Source organism: Sinocyclocheilus grahami, unplaced genomic scaffold (genome assembly GCF_001515645.1).
Source record: "Sinocyclocheilus grahami isolate Dianchi unplaced genomic scaffold, SAMN03320097.WGS_v1.1 scaffold470.1, whole genome shotgun sequence".
Classification (NCBI taxonomy): domain Eukaryota; kingdom Metazoa; phylum Chordata; class Actinopteri; order Cypriniformes; family Cyprinidae; genus Sinocyclocheilus; species Sinocyclocheilus grahami.
The window spans coordinates 515,563-534,262 of record NW_015505649.1 but is presented as its reverse complement, the minus strand read 5'-3'; the positions used below and the strand labels follow the sequence as shown (position 1 = coordinate 534,262).

Sequence of the window (18,700 nt, the reverse complement as noted above, 5' to 3'; positions counted from 1 at the left end):
CGTTATTTGAGCTTTGCTTGATCATGAGCTGCAGCTCCAGAGACGACTGTCTCATGGTCCACTGGTCCATGTTCTGTAAGCAGAAGAACAGACGGAATATGGAAAGAATGCTTTTAAAGCAGAGCTTAAGAGCCCCAGCTGGGTGTTAATTGTCTATGAAGATGAAAACCAATCCAGAATAATGAGCTGCTGTGAGACCCACACAAATCATTAATGGCTTAAAGGCTAAAGGGTGTGAAATGAATAATTAAGCTTGGGGAAATTACTCTGCCGCTCTTCCATCGCTGACAGACGCAACAGAGCTGCCTGGTGTCTAAAACACCTGTTTGTCTTCACGTATGCAAGCCTGGTCTACTGGGTTTTAAAGCTGAAATGTGCTTTTTCTGCACTGAGAGCATCATCAAATGGATTTGCAAAATCAATGACTGTTTTCAAACAGGTTTTCAGAAAACTCCTCCGCAAATGTGTATAAACCTGGTATATTACAGTGTTTCCCAGGACTCTGAGACTATGGTGGGTGGACACCGAACCACCAAGAGAATATCTATTAAAGTTTTACATATTTAAGTTAAGCAAAAATGAAGGACTCCAACCGCTTTTCAGTCTGCTGTGATTTGTACCAGGACTTTAAAGTGGGCTAAAAACCTATTTTTTGTTGTGACAGTGTGTCAGTCCACATCACATTCACACTGGTATTTTTAGGAAGCCAAACTATTTAAAAATAATAATAATAATAATGAAATAAATTGAAATTATCATTATTAATCATTATTATTACAATTGTAAAACAACTGCACGGTAAAACATTTTTAATATTTTAATAGTAAGTATACAGCTATGGGAAAAAATTAAGAGACCACCCGAAAATTCTCAGTTTCTCTGGATTTACGATTTTTTTAGTTTGAGTAAAAATGTAATGTTTGAGTAAAATGATAAAATAATCTAAAATATTAAATAATTGATAAATATTGATTTTATTCTGAAAACTACTGATAACATTTCTTGCAAAAATGTTGTCATTTAGAGCATGCAATGACAATTGGTCAAAATAACAAAAAAGATGCCATGTTTTCAGACATGTTTATATTCATTTTTAGACCGCACAATACCAATGTTTTAACTGCAGTTAAGTAAATATTTTGTGGAATAACAAGTCGATATTTGTTATTTTGACCAATTGTTATTTTATTAAAAAACAAATCTAAAAATTACAATATTTTTACTTGAAATTTGAAAGAAATGTTATCAGAACTTTATAGAACAAAACAAATAGGCCTATTAACATTGTACTCAAACCCATACCTAGTAAATCCAGAGAAACTGAGAATTTTCAAGTGGTCTCTTTTTTTTCATAGCTGTATATATCATACATGTGTCTTGATTTCTTCACAAGTGCTAAACCCTGGAGCTTTTATTTTGGTGGAAAACTGCAAGGAGGCCTTCAATCTCTATGACAGCAGGTATACAAACACTTCTCATTATTACCCTAGTGAAACAATGTAAACATAACTTTCAAATTCATGCAACTGAAAATAAAGTGAACCTGGTGCACATTGTGCTCCCAAATGCACACACACACACACATATATACATATATATATCAGCATATGCAGAGAGTGAGTTTTCTGCATTTACTGTGAACCGAGCCACTCTGAAACACAGAGCATTAGAATATATAGGCTACTTAATTAAATTACAGCCAGTCTTTAGTCGCTGGGGTATATTTGTAGCAATAGCCAAAAAAAACACTGTATGGATCAAAATGATTGATTTTTATTTTATGCTCATGTTCCATGAAAATATTTGGTAAATGTCCTAATTGTACAAACCAAAAACATAATTTTTGATTAGTAATATGCATTGCTAAGAACTTCATTTGGACAACTTTAAAGGCGATTTTCTCAATATTTGGATTTTTTTGCACCCTCAGATTCCAGATTTTCAAATAGTCGTATCTCGGCCAAATATTGTCCTATCCTAACAAACCATACATTAATGGAAAGTTTATTTATTCAGCTTTCCGATGTATTATTCAATGTATAATTTTAAAAAATGTACCCTTATGACTGGTTTTGTGGTCCTGGGTCACATATTTCCACAATTTGAGTCTATAGTGGTAATATAATATGTATTATAACAGCTAAAATTACTCCAAGTATGACAATCCAGGTAAGTCTGGCTCCAGGTTCAGAGTCCTGCTCACTACAGGCTGAAAACACACACACACACACACACACACGTCACAACCAGCATCTTCCATAAAAAGGCACTGGCCTCAAAATAGGACTCCATCATTTCTGGCTCACAGCTGCGTTAACGCAGTACAAACAGAATGAGCCGATCACAATACTGCAGACTGCCAGACAGACGGACCACCTGTGACTCAAACGAGCAGGATAAATAAACACCCGGGCAAAAGAATCCTCTGAAGTACCCAGAAGGATCCTCAGACTTGATTTAAGATGTTGGTTCAACCAAACACACATTCTGTCATGAATTGCTCAACCTCATGTTATTCCAAACCGAATGACACAAAGGTTGAAAGAATGTACACATAGCTCCTTGTGCATTGAGCCAATCAGAGACAGAGAGCGAGACTGTGGGCGGCAGAAGCAGCTCTCTGGCCGCAGGACAAAGCTGAAGATGGAGCTGCCTGGTGAGAAATGTGGAGACATCAAACAGGCTGGCATTTAGTACTGACGCCTGTCTGATTTCTCTGAACTCTGTTAGGTAACTGTGAAAAACTGAACGACTGCACCTCCAAGAGTGAGGTATGCAGTGACTTGAGTGTCTGTATGGCAGGAAAACTGTGGAACATCAACTGAAAGAGCCGTACCTGCGTTGAGGAGGGAGGGAATGGCCACACAGCGCACCAGATCCTCCAGCAACAAACACTGCCGAGCTATCAGGATGGCAACGAATGTCGCCAGCGAGTCGTGGAAAGACAGATCACTCACCTGCAAAAAGAGAAAACGCATTCAATTATCACCAGATTCATCTGGCACAGCTATTTAAAGGGACAGTTCACCCAAAAATGAAAATTTGCTGCTACTCAACTCACAATCAGGCTATTTAAGATGTAGGTGACTGACTTTCTTCAGCAGAACAGTAAAGAAGATTTTTAGCTGAAACTATGGTCCTTGGTGATTCATAAAATACAAGTCAGTGGCTGCCGTTTTTAGAATAAAAAAAGCACATCAGGAAACACAAACTGAACACTCGTGGTTCCTGAAGATATATCAAGGTCTTATGAAGAGAAACGATCGGTCTGTGCAAGAAACTGAACATTATTTACAACATTATTACCTGAAATCCAGAGCCTCAGACAAACAGGGAACTCAAGATTATTTTCTGTGAACTGGTTCTTTCGGACAGTTCGTTTCAATTCACTAGTTCATTTACGTAATCATGCAATGACGTCACATATACACAATTAAATTATTAAAGCACCCAATAATGAGGTGAAATGTGGATGTTTTGCATATCTAAAGCATACAAAGTGAATAAACTAGTCTTCATCAGCTCACCTTTTTACATAATGTAACACCCTTCATTGGGGTGTTTGGTTCATGCATGTGAATATCAGCGGCTCGTCGGTCTTCGGTCCGAGTCTAACTGTTTCCTCAGTTCAGTAACTGTTGGAGGAACTGAAGCGCTGAATGATTCAAGAACACAAATAGATAGAATACAAAAAGATTAGAGAAGCAGTTAGTAAATGAATAAAGTCTAAAAGGGGCAAAATTTTTTTTTAAAGAATAGAATTAGAATAGAGAGTGCTTAGAGTTAGAGTGTCAAATAAAGATGGAAGAAATACATTTTTTTTATTTACATTTGCTGTTAATTTTCTAACTCTCAGGCCATCCGAGATGTAGGTGACTCTTCTTCTTCTTCAGTAGAACAGTACAGAAGATTTTCAGCTGAAACCGTGCTCCTTGGTGATTCATAACATGCAAGTCAATGGGTACCGGCACTTTGAGAATAAAAAAGCATATCAAGGAACACAATATGAATCCTTGTGGCTCCTGATGATATATTGATGTCTTGAGAAGTGAAACGATCGGTCTGTGCAAGAAAGTGAACATTATTTATGACATTATTATCTGTAAGAGAGCCCCAGGCAGATGTGTAAATCTGACTCTTGTCCATTAACTGGTTCTGTTGGTTATTAAAGCAGCCAATAATAATGTGAAAGGTGGATGTTTTATAGTTTAAAGCATATAAAGTCAATAAACTAGTCTTCATCAGCTCAGCTTTTTACATAAAGCATGAGAAACCATGAAAGCGTTCATCTCAGCCCTTCATTCGAGCTCTGGGTTCACACATGCTCATAGCAGCGGCTCGTCGGTCTTCGGTCCGAGTCGAACTGTTTCCTCAGTTCAGTGACTGCTGGAGGAACTGGAGCGCTGAATGATTCATTCATCACAGGATCAGATACGCCGCTATTTCTGCTCATTTCCAGTCGCAGTGACTGTCAGGCGTTTGTAAGTGAGTTTTGACTGAGTAACTTGTAGATCTGTGCTGCTCGAGCCATGAACTGTTTCCACAATATTCAACTAGTTCACCAAAAAGAACTGGTTCAAAAGAATGATTCGTTTGTGAACCGGACATCACTCCAGACCGACTGTGTGAGGCTCTGGATTACAGGTAATAATGCTGTAAATAATGTTCAGTTTCTTGCACAGACTGATCGTTTCGCTTCATAAGACCTCAATATATCGTCAGGAGCCACGGGTATTAATTTTGTGTTCACTGATTTGCTTTTTTTATTCTCAAAAACGAGCAGTCGCTGACTTGCATTTTATGAATCACAAAGGTTCAGCGTTTCAACTAAAAATCTTCTTTACTGTTCTACTGTAGAAAAAAAGTCACCTACATCTTGGATGGCCTGAGGGTTAAGTCATCTACACACTTCACCACTCATCCATCGACTCGAGCTGAAGAGTAACTCTTCTAGTCATTCTATGGCAACCTTGATAATCCACAAAACTTGATCTTTGTTGTTGTTTTAGTGCATGTTTTTTTGGAACATGTTTTAGTCAGATCATTTACACAAATATGCTTAAAATTCCAAATGAGATCATATGGCTACAACATGTTAGCGGTCAATGCAACAGATGAAAGCGGACTCACGTCAACATTGCAGAGCAAATCGTTGAAGCCGCAGTTGCCGTTGTTGGAGGAACAGCAGAGAGCCTTGAGCACTCCTAACCACTCAGCGCTGAGAGAGCGACAGTACGCCGTCAGCTCCGCGCACAGGATCCCGATATCATTCACCCTGAAACAAACCACACAGCATTTGCTCACCGCAGGAGACGCTACAGATGCCATGCAGCTGTTCTGCTATTGGAGAATTATGCGACAGGACTCAGGGCAGTGTTTACATTAATCACATCGGTCATTTTTGTGCACATTACACACATTGCAATACATTTTAATAAATATCTTTTTACTTAGCCATGAAGTTGACTAAAGACTAATTTTGTCTTGAAGTGTTAAAGAGGTTAATCTATTCTACAATTTAAACTTTGATAGTAAAATGTAAAAAAAAAAAAAAAAAAAATCATAAAATTATCTTTAGTTGTTTATTGCTACCATAAACTGCCTACAGGCTAATTAACTGGAATATTTCAGTTTGATTATTACTGATTAACTGATAATTATTAACTGAACACTGGTCTGTTTTCTCATATTGATGTTTTATCAAAAATTAAAGGCTTATTTCTCAAATTCAGTGTTATTTATATTAATTATGTTATATAATTATATAATATAAAAATATGAATATTATATAATATTTAATATTACTTGTATACTACTTTTATTAATATTCAGAATTAGCTTTTATTTTTAGTTATTTCACTTAGTTATATTATTATTTTCATATTTTCAGTTTTCATTTTAATTAGTTTAATGTGCATTTGTCAATTTTTAATTACTATTTGGGTTTCGTTTTAATTTGAGTTCTGTTGACAGTACAACATTTCAAATTTTTGTTTCGTTTTTTTTTCGTCTAATACATTTATAATGAACCTGCTCAAAACATAAATCGACAGAATTAGATGCTAACCTCTCGGGATCACGGTGGTCCACGCACACGTCCATGAGCACGTTACACACGAAGCTGTATCGGTTAGCTGGGCTGTCATTGAGGATCTTTCCCACCATGGAGTGGTTGAGGTTGTGCGCGGTAGGATTAGCGATAGCGTCGATCATGAACACCTGATCCCACAGCATGTTGGAGTCTGATGGGTCGATGTTATAGTAGATGGAATTCTTCACCTTTGAGCAGAACTCACTGTGGGAATTCACACGAAAAACAGACACCATTAGAGACCAGGAATATGGGGAAACACTTAAAAAAAGAAGAAAGTATGGATTCGTTGCTCTCACCTGAAAATCTCTCCAAACTTGCTCTTCAGGTGACTGCAGGAGGTATAGAGGTCGTAGAGATAGGCCAGGATACAGCGTTCAGCTGAGGAACAGTCTGCAGGGTTCACGCCAGACTTGACTACAATCCTCAGCCTGCCGAGAATGATACGAGATATTCATCATTGTCCAAAAAGGGATAGTTCACCCTAAAATGAAAATTTGCTGTTACTCACCCTCATGTAGATGTAGGTGACTTTTTTTCTTCAGCAGAACAGTAATGAAGATATTTAGCTGAAACTGTGGTCCTTGGTGTTTCATGAAATGCAAGTCAGCGGCTGCCCGTTTTTGAAAATTAAAAAGCATATCAAGGAACACAAAATTAACACCCGTGGCTCCTGACGATATATTGAGTTCTTATGAAGTGAAACGATCGGTCTGTGCAAGAAACTGAACATTATTTACAACATTATTACCTGAAATCCAGAGCCTCGGGCAAACGGGGAAATCTGATTATTTTCTGTGAACTGGTTCTTTCGGATAGTTTGTTTCAATGAACGGGTTCAATTCACTAGTTCATTTAAGTAATCACGCAATGACGTCACATATACGCCATTATATTATTAAAGCATCAAATAATGATGTGAAACGCGGATGTTTTACATGTCTAAAGCATATAAAGTGAATAAACTAGTCTTCATCAGCTCACCTTTTTACATAAAGAGAAACCATAAAAATGTTAATTTGGCCCTTCATTGGTGTGTTTGGTTCATGCATGTGAATATCAGCGGCTCGTCGGTCTTCGGTCCGAGTCGAACTGTTTCCTCAGTTCAGTGTCTGCTGGAGGAACTGAAGCGCTGAATGATTCATTCATCACAGGATCAGATACGCCGCTATTTCTGCTCATTTCCAGCCGCAGTGAATGTCAGGCGTCTGTTAGTGAGTTTTGATTGAGTAACTTGTAGATCTGTGCTGCTCGAGCTGTGAACCGTTTCAGATGCTTTAGTCCGTTTTTGGTGAACTGGTTCAAGTAATTCCCTAAAAAGAACCGGTTCAAAAGAATGATTCGCTCATGAACTGGACATCACTCCGGACCGTTTGTCTGAAGCTCTGGATTACAGGTTATAATGTTGTAAATAATGTTCAGTTTCTTGCACAGGCTGATCGTTTCGCTTCATAAGACCTTGCTATATCGTCAGGAGCCACAGTGATTCATTCTGTGTTCTTTGATATGCTTGTCTGAAGCTCTGGATTACAGGTTATAATGTTGTAAATAATGTTCAGTTTCTTGCACAGGCCGATCGTTTCGCTTCATAAGACCTTGCTATATCGTCAGGAGCCACAGTGATTCATTCTGTGTTCTTTGATATGCTTTTTTATTCTAAAAAACGGGCAGCCGCTGACTTGTATTTTATGAATCACCAAGGACCACGATTTCAGCTAAAAATCTTCTTTACTCTTCTACTGAAGAAAAAACAGACACCTACATCTTGGATGGCCTGAGAGGGAGTAAATTAACAGGCGATTTTCATTTTTGGGTGAACTATCCCTTTAACATCATTCCAAAAGCTGTGATTGCACTGTCCTATCGATTGGTAGACATGAACATGACGTACCCATCGAAGACCTGTGCGGTCTGGTCAGGGTTAAGGATGAGGCAGGAGTGGTATCTCCGCAGAACGGCCACGATACACAGACAAAGACCTGTAGTGTAACTGCCTGCCAGGTTGGAGGACTTCAGCAGGAGTTCTGCTTCCACCAGACTCAACTCATTCAGCAGCTGCATGACACAACACACACTGGAGTTAATCACTGATGGACAAAGTATTAATGCTTTTCTTTTACAAGCATGTATGAAGTGAGGGAGAACATCTATAAATTGGAACTGGTTTTTAGTTTTATTATAGCCGATCTCTACTCCAGAATTGCACACAAACCACATTGCAATCATTTCCCAAAATGTAATTTGTGTGTAATTTTTATGAAGTCTGTAAAGAGGAGAAAATACTGATCAAGCTCACTTTTGTGATGTTCACAATATAGGAAGACAATTATGTGGAGGTTTAAAAGAATGCATCTCTGAGAGGAACTGACCATCTTCAGAAATGTTTCGATGGCATTTTATTTTCCTCTTAACTCCATATAATGCATATTAAAGTAGTGTTTATAAGCTCAGCGGTTTACAGCGGTAATCAAGGAAATTCTATATCATTCAGTCCGTCTGTTGTTTTGTGGAGGTGTCTTATGTAGCATAATTTCACAAATCTAAAGTCAGACCATTCTGTTTTTCCTTTAAATCAAAAACAACTGAGCAGTTGCTACATGTATGTAGTGCTACTGTCTGTTCAAAATAAGTGAAAAAATACATTTCCCGTTGTACCAAAATCATACGGAAGTGACCTCAAAACCGAGGTACGACTTCTGTGCACCGTTACACCCCTAACTCACACGACCCCAAACAGAGATGATATTTTGGGATCAGCTGTCATACCTGTATAGCAAAGTCAATGAGGCCACTTATATTGAGCGAATACTCCATGAGGTCAAAGATGAACTGGATGTGTTGGACCAGTGGGAGGTGATAGGACATCCCTAAGGCAAAGCTGGTGATCTGTTCCAGAACATTCCTGGACACCTGTGAGAACCCAAACACACCATCTGAATGACGTCTGAACGCTAATGAGATTTGGAGAAGGTCAGGATTTACAGTGAATTTAAATCAGTAGGCTTGGATACGCTACACAGATTTTGCCCAGATTTACAGTCTGGATGCTGGAAATTCAGAGCCGGTCTGCAGAAATTGGGCAGATGGAATTGACTTATTTTGCAGAAAACCATGCCATGATGGGCACAGACTCTTGACTGATGATTACATCCAATTGGAGAAGATCAAACATGTTTGACATTTTGAAATTATTTTAGAATAATGCATCTCCTAGCAATGAGGTGATATGTGATTCTGCTGCGTTGAGAATGACCAGAAAGCCTGGTTGTGTGATCCTCAATTGTTTAGTGTGCGATTCCTAGATTTTCCTCAGTAACCATTACAAAGTTGGCCAGTGTATGATGCCTAATGTTTTAAAAATGGTACAGAATTTAACATCGGTGTAGTTTATTCAGGCTTCAGCGCAGTTTAGGCAATCCTTACAGAGCTCATTGACATACAGAACTCTTAAAGGCACAGTAGCAAAAACAACCTGTTAAGGTGCAGTCACAGCTTCCACTCAGGAGAGAAGTCAAAAGCTTTTTCCCTCTAACTGAAATTATGCCTTTTAAATTCGAATATACATAATATTTAAGTACAAAATTCAAATTTAGATTTTCAGCCATTTTGACAGCCCTAGCATAGAGTAAGATTTGTGGAAACGTAAATGATAAAAATCAGGCTGCGCCAAAATTAGTGAAATGCGAAATGGTGAAAAGTATATTTTGGTTTAAGACAAAAAAATAGGCAGGTCACAGCAGTTCATTGATGCAAGTCAGGCTGACCTGAGAGGTGACCTGGTGCTGGTCAAAGTGTGAGAGGTGCTGGAATTTAGAGAAAATGTCTTCAGCGGTGGGAAAGGCCTCAGGTTTACTCCTCTTCCTCTTCTGACCTTCCTCACCTCCTGAGGAAAGAAAACAAAAGACAAAAATCAATGATTATACAGCACACATACACGAGAGTGAGCCCTAACAGGATTTCAGTAAGATGAAAAGCGGAGATCGCTATCAAAGTATAAAGTGCCCTCATCCAGCATCCATCAGTCAACCGCTGAGGTCACTCTGTCAAACGCTTCTTCAGATTAAAAGATTAAGAGCTGCCACAGGGTTACGGGTCAGTGTTTTTGTCGTGCTTGAAATAGTAATAGCTGTGGGTTGAGCCGTTTAATGTCAGGACCAAGGCTCAGTCTGCTGTGAGGGGAATAATGGAGGTGTTCAATTACACCTCCATTAAAAAGTGAAAGCAAACGCGGGGCTGCTCTTTCTGACCCGAGTCGGCAGCTAAGCTTGACTATAATAAGTCAATGATTGCTATTAGCATTGAAATGGGGCTAGAGCTATGAATAATCAATGACAGCAATTTAAGGATTAATAAATGACTTCTTTGAGTGTACTATTCCTATAAAGGGGTCATATGATGCGATTTCAATTGGTCCTTTCTCTTTGGAGTGTTACAAGCTCTTGGTGCATAAAGAAGATCTGTAAAGTTGCAAAGACTGAAGTCTCAAATCCAAAGAGATATTCTTTATAAAAGTTAAGAGTCAGCCACGCCCACCTAAAACGGCTCGTTCTAACGTATGTGGTTGCCGCTCCTTCATCGAATCCGCCGGCTGCGCCGTTCTCGACCCAGCCACCTCTGATCACTCTAGCCCAGCCTCAGCTCACACTAAGCAGCGGCTTCCGCTCAAGCTAGGCCGCAGTGTTTTTCATTGTGAAAGCGAAACTACTTTGTTTGGTCTTCCAAAAGAGGACACGGCCAGAAATCAGTGGTTAAGTTGTATTTACAACACTGTTCCAGAACAGTTCAACCCAAATATTCAGATGTGTGCAGCGCATTTTATGGAGGACTGTTTCCTGATCCTGGGAGAGTAGACTACAATGCCGGCTGTTCTGACTCACAGACTGTAAGTACATTTTCATTTAAAGGATTTGCCACTGATGATTCAAACACGAGTTTTGAGCAGTGTAGAGTAGTGCTTGTTGTTTGTCGTTTCTCCGATCACAAATGCAGATGTGGTTTTATGTTTACGCGGCGCGATGCAACGCAACACGTAAAAAGACCGTATAAGTCATTATAATCCGTAATTATGTCCCCACTGGATGCAACAAATGCCTCGTTTATAATGGGTTTTAATGTTTTTGTCGCGTCGCTCCGGCCGGACACGGCATCATCACAGTATGGTGAGAGGCGTAACATTTCCGTCACACGCTTGAGGTATTCAGCCAATCACAACGCACTGGATAGCTGGCCAATCACAGCACACCTCGCTTTTCAGACCGATGAGCTTTGTAAAAATCGATGCATTTCAGAAAGGCGGGGCATAGAGGAGAAACAATAATGTACAGTATGTGGAAAATAATGTGTTTTTTTTTACTTTACACCGCATAAACACATTTCATTACACCAAATAATGTTCTTTTTAGCAACATCATATGACCCCTTTAATAATCTTCACAGTTAAATGTTCAGATCTGTCGGTTTGAGTCGTGTTCATCGCCGCACCTGTCTCTGCTGTACTCTTGCGGTTGAGAACCTTCAGGATGTCTTTGGTGATCTTCTTGATGGCGTGGCGAGCTTCATCTCGCTGTTTGCCAACCCCATAGAGAACCACCAGACGCTGGTTACACTCGTGACTTGCGCTCTCCTCCTGAACAACAACCAGTTCAGTCACAATATTAGTCATAGAAACTACTGTTCAAAACTATGGGATAGGTACGATTTTTTTAATGTTTTAAAAACTCAAAAAGCCTGCATGTATTCGATCAAAAAATCTGTTTTATTGTGAAATAGTATTCCAATTTTAAATAACTGTTTTCATTTCAAATGTAATTTATTCTTGTGCTCGAAGCTGAATTCTTTTTAGCATCATTAATCCAATGATCCTTCAGAAATAACTATAATATGCGGATTCTGTGCTCAAGAAACATTTAATATTATTATTACTATCAATGTTGAAAACAGCTGTGTTTGTGCAAACCTTGATACATTTTTTGATGAATGAAGTTTTGCACTTATTTCATGCGTGTTCTTCACGTGACTTGTCAGTTTCTAAATAAGTATTTAGAATAATAAAAGGAGAAAATTACCATCTTTACTACTTTAAATAAAGAAACCCTTGTTATTTATGAACGACAACACTTTAGTTTAAGGACCAATTCTCACTATTAACTAGTTGCTTATTAGCATGCATACTACTAGCATATTTGGCTGTACTTATAAAGCACATATTAATGCGTTATTCTGCATGATCATATTCTAGATCCCTTAATGCTATACTATACCTAAACTCAAGAACTACCTTACTAACTATTATTAAGCAGCAAATTAGGAATCACAGTTAATCGTGAGAATTGGTCCCCAAACTAAAGTGTGACTTTCTTAACATATAAGGTCACACTTTAGCTCACCTGAGGAATGGGGAAGTGGGTGGCGTACTGTATGTGGCGGGGCTGCTCGTAAACCAGCGTGAAGGCTGGGTCCATGCCCTTATCCTTGGCAGTGTTTTTGCTCTCCTGCTCAGGGGCAGGTTTCTCCGGGGAAGGGCTTCCCTTCGACTCGCAGTGCATCGAAGGAGAGAACATCTGCTGAAGGATCAGACGACGACACATTTAATCAGCAAACATCAGGTACCATCACTATTACAAAAGTGACGAGTTAAGTGAAATGCTTTCTCCAACCTCATCAAAGTTAGCACTCGAGTTGTGATCTATCTCCATAGACTCGGACATACCAGTATCCTAAAAAAACAAACAAATATAATTAATAGCAATAAAGTATGACTTCATCCGACCAATCATGACTGGAAAAAAAGCTTCTTGCCTCCATTTTAACACTGCTTCCTGCATCCTGCTCTTTGCGCTCTGATTCGTCAGAGGGCTCGTCGCCGGGGGAACGTGGGCGGGGCAGATGGGAGTCGGAGGCCAGGTCGCCACGGGAGATGAGGGTGCACATGTAGATGTTGTGTGAGAAGACGTCATGACGGATGAGCTCGCAGAAGAGCAGCACGAGATTGGAGAACTCCACTCGCTCGCTCTCGTTCCCGGGCTCAGCTTCACAGACACAGAGACAGAGTTTTAGCTCATATACACTGCCGCTCAAAAGTTTGGGATCAGTAGGATTTTTATTGTTTTCTTTTGCTCATTAAGGCTGCATTTATTTTATCAAACATACAGGAAAAACTGTAATACTGTGAAATATTATTGAAAATTTAAATACCGGGTTTCTATCTTAATATACTTTAAAATCAAATTTATTCCTGTGAAGCAATGCTGAATTTTCAGTATCATTACTCCAGTCTTCAGTGTCAAACATGATGACATGCTAATTCATAATCAGTGATGGAAGCAGTTGTGCTGCTTAATATTTTTTTGGAACCTGTGACACTTTTGTCAGTATTTTTTGATGAATAAAAAGTTAAAAAGAACAGCATTTATTTAAAATAGAAATATTTTGTAACAATATACACTACTGTTCAAAAGTTTGGGGTCAGTAAATTTTATTCTTTCTTTCTTTTTTTAAAGAAATTAATGCTTTTATTCAGCAAGGATGTGCTAAATTGATACAAAGTGATATTAAAGACTTCTATTGTTACAAAATATTTCTATTTTAAATAAATGCTGTTCTTTTTAACTTTTTATTCATCAAAAAATCCTGACAATAGTATCACAGGTCCCAAAAAAATATTTTTGGTATTGTTTCAACTGTTTCAATCATTGATTATGAATTAGCATATTAGAATGATTTCTGAAGGATCGTGTGACACTGAAGACTGGAGGAATGATGCTGAAAATACAGCTTTGATCACAGAAATAAATTATATTTTAAAGTAGGGCTGCACGATAAATCGCATGCGATATTTAACGCGCATCTTGTCAGTAAAGCCGGTTCTGTAATCAGCGGTAAATCTCCATCACCTGCGTGCTTTCACATTGAGCAGCATTAACTACACAGAGCCGTTGTTCACTGACTAGCTGCGCCAAACCACGTTCATATTCGCGCGATTTTTGGCGCAGCTAGTCAGTGAAAAACGGCTCTGTGTAGTTAATGCTGCTCCATGTGAAAGCACGCACGTGATGGAGATTTACCGCTGATTACAGAACGGCTTTACTGACAAGATGCGCGTTAAATATCGCATGTGATTTATCGTGCAGCCCTATTTTAAAGTATATTAAGAAAGAATACAGTTATTTAAAATTGCAATAATATTTCACAATATTACTGTTTTTTTCTGTATTTTTGATCAAATAAATGCAGCCTTGATGAGCAGAAGAAACTTCTTTAAAAAAAAACAAAAAAAATCAATCAAAATCCTACTGATCCCAAACTTCTGAGCGGCAGTGTATACCTTATTTAAAAGCATAATCCTTCTCTAAAGCAGTTAATGGAACTGGAAAGAAACCCCTAAGGATGCTAAAATATGAACTCACTGAGCACAGGGGCTTGTGTGTCCAGGAACTGCAGTAGGACGTCCTGGAAGACGGGCAGAGTAGCAGCAGACAGAGACCCTGACGACACAGAGCCCTTCTCATCCACGACCTCAGACTCTCCACACCTCTAAAAACACACACAGGATTACTGTGAAAACTGTGCAGCTGGACATTACAACACCATTTTCATAATGGAAAACAATGGTTCCCAGCAGCACCTCTGCCTCAATCTCCGTCTGCCTCTTCTCCAGGAGTTTGGCCACCACCATGGCTCTATGCGGCCCGGACCTTTTACAGGAAACAGCCCACTCACACAGCAGGGTCACCACCGCATCGTCGTCTGGGCTCATCTACAGTGACCAGCACATTACACATTAAACATCAGATCAAGTTAAAACATCTTAGTGTTATATAATTAGTACTATGTAGTTATTGCACATTAATTATTACAATAAAGTTGGTGAAGAGCTAAGTATCACAACACTTACTAGTTAATAACTGTGCTTTATTGGCACACTACTGTTCAAAAATTGAGGTTTTCAAACTTTGTTTTTTTTGGTGTTTCTGAAGTCTTTTGTGCTCTGGGCTGCATCTATTAGATCAAAATTACACTAAAAACAGTACAACTGTGAAATATATTAAAATAGAAAAGTCATTTTAAATTGTTATAAGTTCAAATGTAATTTATTCCTTTGATGCAAAGCTGTATTTTCAGCATCATTCCTCCAGTCTTCAGTGTCACACGATCCTTCAGAAATCATTCTGATATACTGATTTGCTGCTCAAGAAACATTTCTGATTATTATCAGTGTTGAAAACAGTTGTGCTGGAAGCTGCAAGACTTTTTCAGGATCTCTTTGCTGAAAAGAATGAAGATTTATTTGAAACGGAAATCTTTTTGTAACATTCTAAAAGTCTTTAGTGTCACTTCGGATCAATTGAATCTGTCCTTGCGGAGTAAAATTGTTAATTTCTTACTGACCCCAATCTTTTGAAATTCAGTGGGATCCCATAACAACAAATAAACCTTTACCTCGTGTCCGTCTTTGCTCTGTCCCGAGCCAAAGATTCGGTTATACAGCGAATCCAGGGAATTGCTGAAGTCAGACTTCTCAAAGCTGTGGTTGTCCAAAACCTCCAATGTATGCAGAACCCGGCTGATGGTGAAACCTACCGGACACACCACGGATCCTATATTATACAAAATAAGTCCTGTCCACACGGAGATGCTGAACACCTCATTCATGCCCACCTGCTGTCGTCTCCTGACACTTGTCGAAGGACCAGCGAAACTCCACCGCCTGTCCTCTCTCTTTGATCTGCTCTTCAATCTCCCTCACCTTGGCACGAACCTGAGAAGCATCACATTCCTTCAGATTAATTGCTTTGAATAGATGAAGAGCTAGTAGATCAGATTATGTAAAATCCAGCGAAGTCAAACCTGCTGGTTAAAGCTGCTGTTGCCCCCCGGCATGGGCAGGTTAGAGGACGCGATTGGCAAGAGGTCTAATGGCGAGCCGGTCTTATTACGGCTATCTGTCAGAGAGTAGTGCCAGACCAGAGCGCTGGGACAACACAACACGATACTCTACAGAGAGACAAACAGAATGAGAACAGTGTCAAGAGAAACTCAATGACAGGGATCAGAGAAACGCAGCTGGATTGACACATATGTGGCAGTACCTGCAGCATGCAGCTGAGTCCGAACACCACGGGCCTGTGCTGGGGGCAGATGTAGAAGTCTGTGAAGGGGGTTTGGGGCTGGTTGCCCCCTGCAGGCTGGGAGGTTGGGGTGGGGGGCAGAGCGTTCCCTTGCTGTGCTGAAATGCCGTGGGCCGGGTGTCCGCCTGGACCTGGTCCGAGACTGCCATCGCTCAGCAGCAGATTGAGCCGGCGTGTGCAGAAATATGCCAGCCGTCTAGATAAATAGGCTGACTGCACAAACTCTCCCGAGTACTGAACGAAATAAAGACAGGGTCAAAATAATCACACTGCATTCAGATAACGACCTTGTCAAGACACGCTCAATCCTTTATGGCTTCTCTGTCCTGATTTTGGGAGAAAAATCTGCTGAAATCTCTGGTAAGATTGTGTTAAACTAAGCTGAAAGTATTATACTTTTATCGTTTAATTTATGCATTTAGCAGACGCTTTTATCTAAAGCGACTTACAGTGCATTCAGGCTATACATTTTTACCAGTATGTGTGTTCCCTGGGAATCGAACCCATGACCTTTTGCGCTGCTAACGCAATGCTCTACCACTGAGCCACAGGAACATTCTGTTTCTATTCAGAACATACATCGTTTATATTTGTTTGGGTAAAACCGGGTTAAAATGTGACCACATTTGGTTTTCAACCACTGAAAATGGATAAAATTCAACAAAGTGGACATTGAGTCAGACTGGGCAGTATGGAGATATTTTTAATACTACTTGTAAAACTTTGGAAAAAGAATATTTATGGCACTTGGACAAGTATGTTCAATGCAAATGTTTTGATAGAGGGAAACAAGTTACATATGTGACCCGTGCTGGCAAAATGAGTGGGAATGCTGCTAATTTTGAGCTACAGGAAAAAAAAAGTGAAACATTTTGATTTTAGTCATATTTGAGGTTTTCACAAAAATGAGTTCATTAAACCATCATCTAGCGATCCCAATGCTCCAAATAGTACCTTTCATCCCTCGCTTCTCATGCTGACTGTCATCCGAAAGAGGGAAACAAGTTACATATGTGACCCGTGCTGGCAAAATGAGTGGGAATGCTGCTAATTTTGAGCTACAGGAAAAAAAGTGAAAAATGTTGATTTTAGTCATATTTGAGGTTTTCACAAAAATGAGTTCATTAAACCATCATCTAGCGATCCCAATGCTCCAAATAGTACCTTTCTCCCCTCGCTTCTCATGCTGACTGTCATCCGAAACGTGTGCGCAAAGGTGCTTCTGATTGCGCACAATCCGATAAACATACACAGAATTACAGTATTCATGCAAACATGATCTGTTACGTCTTAAGTGAACGTTCGCGGAACTGTTGGGGAAAAACATCTGATGTGTAACATATTTTAGATCCGTGCATTACAGTAGGTCTTAACATAGAATAAAAATAAAACGATTAAATTTTTGATAAATTGCTCATTGCGACTCATTTTGATAGCGCAGGTCACATTTATAGTTTCAAGATTATTTGTTCTTCAGACATTTCTCTTTAGAAGAAAAAAACATGAGCTGAACGCAAAGTGAAACCACATTTGGTTTCTAGCCACTGAAAATGTGTACAACTGAACAATTTACTCCTGAAGCCATATTGAGACTCCAATATCGTTGGAACGGAACCATAGAGGGCCTTAAAAATGAAGATGACAAAAGGAAAGTTTGTTAAGACCCAAAATCTAAAAGGACATTAAGATATCTTCGGAAGAATTTACTTCTTGAGTCACAGACATGCAAACTTTGGAGAAAAAACTTGGAAAGTGCTTTTTGAACGATCACCATTGGCACATAATGCAACAAAAGATTGATAAAGTCAACAGATTTTACTAACAGGCCTACCAATCTCTGTGTAAAAGTAATATAATGATGCTGCCATCTGTATGAAATCATTTTTACCCTCCTGTAATTTGCCTCTGGATCTCAGGTGAAAATTGTCATTTTGACCCTCCTCTACAAAATAGTGGATTATTCAGTAAATATACATGGATGACATTTAATATTTTGGCTTTTTTCTTCATGTATGCATGCGTTTCTTTCACCAGAAAAAAATATTAACAAAATCAATAATTTGAGCTGGGACCTCTGATTGAGTTGACACGGAATGACCCATTAAACATTAACTGAAGTAAATAAAATAAACTAATTTAAAACTATTTTATTACAGCTAGTTGCCAAATCAAATTTCAAATTTTTAAGTACTAAAACTACATACTACATAAATTAAAAATAAAACCTAAAATGTAATAAAAACACTAGTCTGATCTTCTCAAAACACTCCAGCACCCAGGTGAGGAACTCATGTCTGTCTAACATGCCATCCTGTTACACATGTGCACATACACACAATAAACAATCCCATCAACACATACAACAAAAACACTCCCCTTTTGCTAAAGACTTATAAATGGTCACAGCAGGCAGTATGATATACATATACGTGACCCTGGAGCAAAAAAGCAGTGTTAAGTCGCTGGGGTATATTTGTAGCAA

The 18,700-nt window shown here is 39.0% G+C and overlaps 1 protein-coding gene across 1 annotated transcript in view; it reads right to left on the bottom strand.

Moving 5' to 3' along the window:
• The window catches only part of LOC107553325 (mediator of RNA polymerase II transcription subunit 12-like), a 46,410-nt gene that overhangs the window by 13,800 nt on the left and 13,910 nt on the right, over window positions 1-18,700 (bottom strand). The window contains exons 7-25 of the mRNA XM_016235522.1: window positions 16,180-16,452; window positions 15,938-16,084; window positions 15,749-15,848; window positions 15,530-15,666; window positions 14,715-14,846; window positions 14,497-14,623; window positions 12,890-13,119; window positions 12,748-12,807; window positions 12,478-12,654; window positions 11,573-11,717; window positions 9,856-9,974; window positions 8,858-9,001; window positions 7,983-8,146; window positions 6,391-6,522; window positions 6,068-6,295; window positions 5,131-5,275; window positions 2,837-2,957; window positions 2,151-2,209; window positions 2-73 (exon numbers count right to left, since the gene is read on the bottom strand). Of these exons, the coding sequence (XP_016091008.1) occupies window positions 2-73; window positions 2,151-2,209; window positions 2,837-2,957; window positions 5,131-5,275; window positions 6,068-6,295; window positions 6,391-6,522; window positions 7,983-8,146; window positions 8,858-9,001; window positions 9,856-9,974; window positions 11,573-11,717; window positions 12,478-12,654; window positions 12,748-12,807; window positions 12,890-13,119; window positions 14,497-14,623; window positions 14,715-14,846; window positions 15,530-15,666; window positions 15,749-15,848; window positions 15,938-16,084; window positions 16,180-16,452 (2,712 nt within the window). The remainder of the gene's footprint in view (window position 1; window positions 74-2,150; window positions 2,210-2,836; window positions 2,958-5,130; window positions 5,276-6,067; window positions 6,296-6,390; window positions 6,523-7,982; window positions 8,147-8,857; window positions 9,002-9,855; window positions 9,975-11,572; window positions 11,718-12,477; window positions 12,655-12,747; window positions 12,808-12,889; window positions 13,120-14,496; window positions 14,624-14,714; window positions 14,847-15,529; window positions 15,667-15,748; window positions 15,849-15,937; window positions 16,085-16,179; window positions 16,453-18,700) is intronic.